Source organism: Rhamphochromis longiceps, linkage group LG8 (genome assembly GCF_057381845.1).
Source record: "Rhamphochromis longiceps isolate RC_006_pf linkage group LG8, R_longiceps_female_GT1.1, whole genome shotgun sequence".
NCBI classification, from domain to species: domain Eukaryota; kingdom Metazoa; phylum Chordata; class Actinopteri; order Cichliformes; family Cichlidae; genus Rhamphochromis; species Rhamphochromis longiceps.
Genome location: NC_140564.1, coordinates 9,139,270 through 9,148,791, shown reverse-complemented (window position 1 = coordinate 9,148,791; position 9,522 = coordinate 9,139,270). Strand labels below are relative to the sequence as shown.

General features: G+C 41.0%; 1 protein-coding gene across 1 annotated transcript in view; it reads left to right on the top strand.

Moving 5' to 3' along the window:
- The first annotated feature begins 1,632 nt into the window (after positions 1-1,632).
- The window catches only part of dnah9 (dynein, axonemal, heavy chain 9), a 179,838-nt gene continuing 171,948 nt past the window's right edge, over positions 1,633-9,522 (top strand). The window contains exons 1-9 of the mRNA XM_085415652.1: positions 1,633-2,021; positions 2,673-2,869; positions 2,958-3,116; positions 4,370-4,500; positions 4,642-4,853; positions 6,465-6,698; positions 6,787-6,954; positions 7,395-7,511; positions 7,626-7,776. Coding sequence (XP_085271778.1) covers positions 1,659-2,021; positions 2,673-2,869; positions 2,958-3,116; positions 4,370-4,500; positions 4,642-4,853; positions 6,465-6,698; positions 6,787-6,954; positions 7,395-7,511; positions 7,626-7,776 — 1,732 coding nt within the window. The 5' untranslated portion in view covers positions 1,633-1,658. The remainder of the gene's footprint in view (positions 2,022-2,672; positions 2,870-2,957; positions 3,117-4,369; positions 4,501-4,641; positions 4,854-6,464; positions 6,699-6,786; positions 6,955-7,394; positions 7,512-7,625; positions 7,777-9,522) is intronic.

Genomic DNA, 9,522 nt, shown 5'->3' with positions numbered 1-9,522 from the left:
TGATATAAAGATGCAGTTGAAGGAAACATTCCTGGTTTATGTATCCCAGTGTCCAGCCACCCAAGTGGATGTAGCAAGCAGCTCCATCATATCAGGGACCAGGCGGTTCATGTGATTCTGAAATGGAAAGTCTGGCTTCTGCAGTTCTTTTTGCTCTGTCATAAGAAGCGAAACTCCTTAGTTGCTGCTTCTGGACAGTCTGAGTGACTCACAATTGGTCACACACATGCATATTTATTCATACACGTACACACAAACTCACACCTAAACACGCCTACACACACACTGTGCTTGAAGGTGGTCCAGCATAAAATGCACCTACATAGGATAAAAGACGTCAGAGGCGGTGTTTGATGTCATTTTGCTGCTAATCCTGTTCCACATCCCACATGAGAATAATGAACAGAGCACACACTCATTTCCTCTGCTGGCCAGTTCACATCCTGTCAAACAGCAGCACGATGGTTCACGTTCAGTCTGTGAGGTTTGATCATATCCCACAAACAGAGGACACACAGAAAGACCACTTCCAAGAAACCAGTACAGTAGTGACGTTTGGATTTCCTCATATCAGACCTGCAGTCTGTTCAGATGGCAGGATGTCAGATTTTTGCTCAGGAATGCACAAAGTGTGGAGCATCGAGTAAACATAAAGACAAAATCAGAAGCTTCTTGGAACAGGCCTCTGACTAGTAAGTGCAGTGTTGCCACCTTGTGGTTAGCTGTGGCAATCGCATCTTTCCTAATAAACGAAAGGGCAAAGACAAAAACGAGAGTTTTCACAAAACCATCAGCATTTACATCATTTAGATTAAAGGGTTAATAAATAGTAACTTTCATACAGGTTACTTATGGATTCATATTTCGTCCGAACATATCCAGTGTGCTGATAATCGTGATGATTTTTCGAGAAGGTAAACATCCTGTATCCTCTGCATGTAATCAATTAAAGAAGACTTCACGTAGAAAAGTAATGGTGCTCATCACAGCTTAACCCTACAGGGCGCAGCTTGAACATCCACTCCAGAGTCTTTGATGACCCCGAAGGAAGATGCCCTTCGAATACTAATAGGTATGCGAAGTGTTTTAACATACAGGACACATTAGCTACAACTACAGAACTTATGAATCTGCAAACGTGTTTCATTTTAAACACCAGTTATCTCTTCCATCACACGCATACCGCTCGGGTTTACTACATCACATTTGTTTAAAGAGTAACTCTACAAGAAGTTTGAATGTTTTACGCAGTAAATTTATTTTGGTTCTGATACCTTTTTGCTATGTTTAAACATGTTACCTAAAATGAAGACGCTTTCGTCTGTGCGCCCTTGTTGGTTTATACTTTATCATGGCCATTTTTCTATAACTATTCACTATCTTTAGTGAATAGTTATTTACTGACATGATTTTGTGACATGTATCAGATGCATTTATCTCAGGTGTGTTGCTTGTCGTTGCCACAGTCAGAGAAACTTTCCACTGAAATCCTGTCAGGGAAAATGGGTGTCAATCAGCAACTGGATGGACTGAGGGATGTTCTGGGTCAGCTCCAAGTCGCTCATGTTCCCCAAGCAACGGCCTGATGCAAAACACGGCGTTACTATGGTTGCCGAGACACAATCAGTGCATACAGTCAACGTGACTGACCCGGGCACATGGAGGACCTGAGGGAGTCACCTGCTGCTGAGGACGAGAGACTGGACTATATAGCGGAATGCGTCCTGAGGACTCTTAAACTGAAACAGGACAAATGGCAGAAATGCGTGTCCAGCGAGGACAACAGGCAGGTGCTGCAGGAGTTCCTGGACAAAGCCGAGCAAAGGACTCTGGTGGTGTCTGTGACTGCAGGAGGACAGCTACAGACCGCCTCCTCCTTCACTGGCGACTCCAAGAACAAGGCGGTGTACTTCATAAAGCGAACCACAACCACACTGAGTCCCGAATCCATGAAAGAGAATTTGTTTTACGGGGACCTGTCTTATGCTCCACTTGACCAGTTTTCTGCTCTAGTTGAGGAGGTAAGCCACAGAGCAGGGTACGTTAATGATTGTTAGGTGCATGAAGCCCTACTTACCACGACCGAGTACATTAACCTCCTACCTAGACTGCAGTAAGCATGCAGAGCTGCGAGTGAGGGTTCAAATTAAATGACCGCTTTCATCGTGGTCCAAAAACAAAGCACTATTCCTTTTTTATGCTTAAAACAGTACATATTTCAGTACTAGGTACAAGTACTTAGGTATTTCTAGGGAAAACCAGCAAGCAAACCTCGCCAAGCAAAACAGCCAAATTATTGAAATAGTAAAAAGTCAGTGTTATTAAAAATGATGCTTAAATTAAAAATGTAATTTAAAATCTGTAATTGAAAATATTAGTTAATACGTTGCCAAAACTAATATTGTACCTAAATGGTTGACATTGTTTGCTAAAAGTAATTGTTTAACAGTGATATGCATAACACTAATGACCTGAAAGTTTTGTCACAAGTAACGGTTAATAATTGACGGGGTTAAAATAATTGCTAATGTCAGTCTATAGTTAACTTACATGCCACACTTGAGAAAAATGAGTACTTTTAAAACTTTAAGTCCTTTTCCTAATACTGCTGTCACTCTGTACTTTAAAAGTTTAGTCCATAACATTTTTCCAATTTCTTTAAACTCCTTCAGGTTATAGCTCCACTGCTCTCCAACAGCAACAACTACATTCAGTGGCCACAAGTTGTGGTACAGGATATCAAGTGTCATGTCCACTCCCTTAAGAACAGTGTGTTTGTGGTGTCTGGCCAAATCCAAGGCAAGACTCTGTTGCCTCTTCCCGCAGGCTCGGAGCGAATAGACCGAGCCGCCCTCGAGACGGACAAAAGGTAAGCAGACCGCTGTGACAGGATCGTGTCAATGCATCATTTGTCCAACTCATACATTCTAAAATGCTTTACTTGTGAAACATCACAGGGGGGAAATAGTGGATAAAAGCATCATCCACTCCTTGGAGTCTGCAGTGATAGAGTGGAGCCATCAAATCCGTGATATCCTCAAAAAAGACTCCTCTGAGGCTCTGCTGGAAGGCAGAAACCCCACACCTCACACCGAGTTGCTCTTCTGGAAGAACAGGTCAGCACCTCTGTTATTACACACACAAAGTAGCCAGTGGCAGCTTCTGAGAAGTGCTTGTTTCAGTGTCACAAGTGTGAGAAAATAACACAGAAAATAATACAACTTTGAATTACTGAAGGGACCTAAGTTTTTGCTAGTGCTTCTAATTTCAGTTTCAAAGTGCCTGTGCTGTCGAGTGAACAATGTAATTTGCAGCCCAGTACTTTCTTTATTTCTTTGCTGAAACAAATCTGCTTATGTAACAGAATTACATCTTATGAGAATTACATGCTAGCAGTCCAGTATGCTCTATTTTTACCATTTGTTTTTCCACTGAAGAAATTAGACAAAAATGAAAAACAACAAAAGTTGTTCCTTTTTCTTAAATACATACTCTAATGCCACCAGCCTTTGGTACATTTTTTATGTTATTCATATGAACAAATTAATGCCAACACATATGGTAGTTCATATTGTGCAGTCTGTAGCTACAAAATTAACACTGACCCTGCGTTAATTGAATTCAGTTTATTTATTTATTTATGTAGCACCAAATCACAACAATAGTTGCCCCAAGGCGCTTTATATTGTAAGGTAAAGACTGCAGTAATACAAATGAAAAAGAAAGAAGAACAGAGAATCTGCATTTCTTTTTGATGGTGCAACCCCTTTGGCTTTTTAAAGAATCTTTAAGGAAAATATATGAGAAAATGTTTTGATTTGTTCCTTCAGTTCCAATCTATGTAAAAATTTCTGGATGAATTTCGGGTCTCAGTCTGTAATTCAAATATTTTATAATGTATATTTTATGAATTATAGTCCCAGTAAATGTGGAATAAATTATAAAGCCTGGAATGCTGAAGGTGATTGACATTAGCATATAAATGTGCAGTGAACCAGGTTTTGCTAATGTCTGGTTTCCAAATGGTCCAGAATGGTTTTTGTAATTGTCATTTCTCAGATAAGATTTGTCCAACATTCGAGGCATAAATTAGTAAAACATTTTGGTTGTGTTAGGCTAATCAGATGTTTACCTTTCACTTGTAACCGCATTAATAATAGTTTCTTTTCTGTGATTTTTCTTCTTCACCTCTGCTGCGATTGCTGTTGCAGTAACCTGCTGTTAACACAGCTGACCGGGCAATGCTTCCAGGTTTTTAAGAACAGTTTTACACTTTCTGAGTCATTCTTTGCAGTCTTTCAGAAGTGATTCAGGCCCCTGGGAAGCTGCAGTTAAATAGATCCATAAACGTCCCTTGTTTTTCTTTAAGATATGCAGATTTTAAGTGCATCCACTCCCAGTTAAAATCATGCAAGGTGAATAAGATGGCAGCGTTGTTGGAGGCTGTGGAGAGCTGCTACCATGCTGCTTTTATGAACATGCAGCAGGATGTCCTTGCAGGTAATCTAACAACAGACAATAAACTTAATGAAGTTTGCTTTCTGAGATGCAATATGTTTTTGTTCTTTAAGGGCCAAAGAACAAGATGCTTTATCTTTTTACTTGTGGTCAAATTGACTTTGATCACATCTTCATTTGCAGCTCTCGAGGAGGCAGAAGACATCTGCACCTACCTGAGACCCCTGCAGCCTCTGTTTACTGACATGGAGAATGTGGAGATTCCTGCTGTCAAGGGTCTAATCGGCCCTTTAATGCACACAGTATGTCTGGTGTGGGCAAACTCAAGATACTACAACACTCCAGCACGGCTGATTGTTCTCCTGCAGGAGACATGTAACCTCCTCATACAGCAGGTCAGCTGCAGTTTCTGCTCTTTGTCTGCATGTTTTGTTGAAATGACTTTTGTCTTCACAATTCAATTCAGTTCAGTTTAAATCCAATTCAGTTTTATTTCTATAATGCCAATTCACAACAACTTTTGCCTCAAGGCACTTTATATTACCAGGTAAACACAATATTAGAAAGAAACCCTAACAATCAAACAAAACCGTGTCACACTATCCCCTATAGACAGGCAAGTGAATGTGTTTTACAGCTAGGTTACAGTTGGGCAGTCGGTGTTGCTAAGTAGTCATACTGCAGTGTTTCTGAACTGCGCTTTCAGGGATCACCTGTCACTGCGAAGTGGGTGGGTGATTTTCTTCTTAGAGTTTTTTTTCCTGTTTGTAGGTGGAACTTTTTTCTTTGTCTGCTCAGCCATGAAAGTTCATGCTCTCAAACTGTTCTGTTTTATTGTGTTAAGTTTATTGGAAGCAAGTCCCTGTTTTTGCAGCCAAAAATATATAATGTACCAGAAACTCCTTCCCAGGAAAGACCTGGCAGCCACCAGCGTTTACCTGCTGGGCTGTGCATTGGGAAACACTGAGCTGTAGGCTGTCTTTAGATTGCCACTGTGTCCCATGGCATTTAAGTGCCCACACTGCACATGGCAGTTTCAAACTTGGCCTAGATCCCAGAGACCAACCAATGCTTCTGTCTGGGCTATCTTCTTGTTTGCTGTTGCATATTTTTCTTATCACCACCTGAAACAATATTCACCATATAATGATTATAATATTAAAACTCAGTAGTGAAATTTGGCCATTAAACAACCCAGATTTTCAAGATTTGGTGAAAATACACTATTATTTAATGGCCTAACATTGCGGGGAACAGGCTTATTTGCTTTCTTCTCAGAGTTAGATGAAAGGGTCGATATCACATAAAATGCAGGAAAGTCACTTTTCTTGCTTTCATTGCAGCAAACTCAGCAGTAAGAGCTGTGTAATTCATCTTAGATGCAGCATCCTTTTCAATGGATAGAACAGCAGGTCTGCACAGTCTGCCCCGAGAATGTGCTGTGCTCAGATAGCTGACGATTTGTTTCAACTTAGAGAAGCTCTTCTCTCCTGATGCTCCATTTACCGTGATAGGCACAAGAATTCTGAACACATCTTGCAGCTGAGAAATGTTTATCTAATGCCTTTGAGGAAAGAAAAGGTTTGAAGTGCTGTAGTTTTCTTTGGAATTGTAGATCTGAGTATCCTCAGCTCTATAAAAGGGTCTCTGTGTTTATGTCCTCAGATGCTCTGTGCATATGTAGATGCATTTCTACGTCAGTACATTGCAGTTCTTTAATTAATGCTTTCAATGGCAACTGGTGGTTTAATATATATATTTAAACTATTGGTTGATAAACATGTATATTTATTCATAACTGTTTGATGACAGTTGACTGTAGAGCAGAAGACAAGGAATAAATAAGGAGGTCCATCTGGATTCCTCCGTTTGCAGGAAGTTGCACTCCCCGTACTCGCCTATTAAACAAAACCACTGATGCCACTAAACACAAACGCTAATTACCCATCACATATTTTTTTAATCTTATTTTTAAAAAAAGATAATTCTTGTTTCTCCTTTATCAGGCCCGCATCTATCTAGTACCAGAAGATATTCTGAGAGGAGAGGTTTCTGAGACTCTCCAGAAAATACAGACCACCCTGGAGGTCCTGATTCTCTTCAAGAGCACCTATGAGGACCGGCGGGCCAATCTGAGGCAGTACCAGAAGAACGGGAGCTTGGTTAGGCCCTGGGACTTTTCCCCTCTTTTGATTTTCTCCGGACTTGACCGATTTGTTAACAGAGTCAAAATCATTAAGGTGAGTATGGAAATACGTTCTCAGCACCTCTTGGAGAAATGCCAGCATTTTTGGTATGACAGTTGACTGGAGCTTGCCTTCTCTGCAGGATATCTTGTTAACAGCTGTCGACCTGCTGAAGCTTGAGAAACTGGAGATTGGAGGCGTCCGAGGTCGAGCCCTCAGCCAGCAAGTCCAACAGCTCCAGCAGGAATTTACTGACACGTATAAGTTCTTCACAGAGAAGCCCTATGACTGCTTGGATGTAAACAACATGGTACGAATGATTATGATCATAGGATATATGGGGCTCTAGTTCACTTGCCTGCTCTCTTATTTTACTGAGCATTGTCAAGGTGACTTCCTTTTAAAAGGGCTTTATGAAATATGAAAGGCTACAGGCCCAGCAGAGCTTTTATACCTTCTTCTTATCCTGGCTAACAGCACAGTAGCGTGGTCGCCCAGCATCGGTGGAGCAAATTGCTTTTCTGCCAATAAAGTATTTTATTTGTAAATGTCATCTGTTTGCTTATCCAAGGTTTTTGAGACCTATAAGCAAATATAAATTGACTTAACTTGAATATCTCGAATCGCAAATTGTTGAATGGCTTTGAGTCAGTGAATTGTGAAAAGGAATATGCTTTGCTGGCTTTGCATTACATCACACTGCTGTTTGGTATTTTGGCTGTTGGTGTAGCTGAGCTATTTCCTCTGCAGGAGTTTGAAGAAGACGTGAGGCAGTTTAAACTGAAGGTGGATGACATAGACCGAAGACTCGGAGCTATCTTCTGTCAGGCCTTTGATGACGCCTTCGGTCTGGAGCACGCCTTTAAGGTCTGGGATCTTTTTCTCAGACACACACACATGCATACACCCACCCGCCCAAACTCACACACGTGCACACACACACATAATCATTAAGCCCTTTGGCATATCTGTTGTCTGCAGGTTCTGGACATGTTTGGCAGCCTGCTGGAGCGCCCGCTAGTGGCTACAGATGCTCTGGACAAATACCCTTTGCTTGTGTCTATGTTTGACAAGGAGCTGGACTGCTGTAAAATTCTCTACAACAAACACATTCAAGCTGCTGAGGAGTGGGGTGAGATTCACGACAAAGTCTTTATTTCACAAAAGTCTAATTATAAACAACATTATGATGGTGTTTATTTAAAGAATATGCCACTTTTTAGTCTCACAAACTTGCAAAGAAAGACACAGTCAGCAGTTAATGTTGGTGTCCATGATAACTCTATATTTAAGGTGCATTTATACACCTAAATATACTTCATTTTGTAGTTTAGCTGTAAACACCGTTTAAATTTGAGTCTCAAGGGGAACTTGTCTTTCCCTGTTGAAAAACATCATAAAACTGCTTTTGCTTGGGGTTGGAAAAAAGGTTGAGATCAGTGAAGAGTGAGATCCATTACAACCCCTCAAGGATGTTGTCAAAGTTTCTAAAGGAATTAAACGTGGAGTGTTCTTGATTTAAAAACTTCTTAATTGAAACGACCAAGCTCTTTGGAAATTTGCTGAGTTTAAACCCTTAAAACCCCCACACACCCATAGTCCACCCACACAGATGATTTTCCTGTGTGTGGGTGTGTACATACTGAGCTTAATTAGGGCAGCTGAATCACCCTGTAATTGTTCATCATGTAATCCCCAGTGTAGCTCCTCCCAGCTGCTGATATGAGGTCACGAGGAAACAGCAGTCTTTTGAAATTTGCACTTTAAAGATAATCTTGATAGATTATAGTGTACTGACAAATCTAGCATATGGAAACTATACGACGAGGACATGAGGGGATCTCACATTATTGGGTGGTCGTTGCTCAGTTATGTGCCTTTTTAGTTCAGCTTTTCTCTGAATTTTGGGAGTATCTAAAATTTGGGAAAATTACATATTTAGTACATTTTTTGTTGTTGTTGTTGTTGGTAAAGCAAACAATTTTACAGTTCAACCTTGGAATTTTTGCTGTCTGGAATGAGCTATGGTGATGCAACGTCTGGATCAGCCAGACTGGTGATCAGGAAGTCCAAAATTACTGATTAAGTTCAAAATCATGTGTTAGCGGAAATAAAAGGAGGTGAGGTTGGGACTGGCGGTAAGGGTACTCTGGTTTGTTGACCGTCTGTGGCTGGGTTAGAGAAAGGAAAAAATGGATTGAACTAAAAAGCTATCTGTGAAATCTCTATGCAGAAATCTTGAAATTGAAATCGGACAGGCTTGTGGTAATGATGCAAAGTACCAATTCAATTCAGTTTTATTCATACAGCGCCATATCACAAGAACAGTCGCCGCAAGGCACTTTATATTGTAAGGTAGACCCTACAAACAGCACTTTGGTGACAGTGGGAAAGAAAAACTCCCTTTTAACAGAAGGAAACCGGCAGAACCAGGCTCAGGCAGGGGCGGCTGCCTGCCGTGACCGGTTGGGGTGAGAGAAGGGAGACAGGATAAAAGACATGCTGTGAAAGGGAGGCAGAGACTAATAATCAATGCAGAGAGGTCTATTAACACATAGTGAGTGAAGAAATGCTCAATGCATCACAGGACTACCCCAGCAGCCTACAACTATTGCAGCATAACTAAGGGAGGATTCAGGGTCACCTGGTCCAGCCCTAACTATATGCTTTAGCAAAAAGGAAAGTTTTAAGCCTAATCTTGAAAGTAGAGATAGTGTCTGTCTCCTGAATCCAAACTGGAAGCTGGTTCCACAGAAGAGGGGCCTGAAAACTGAAGGCTCTTCCTCCCATTCTACTTTTAAATACTCTAGGAACAACAAGTAGGCCTGCAGAGCGAGAGCGAAGTGCTCTAATGGGGTGATATGGTACTACAAGTAAA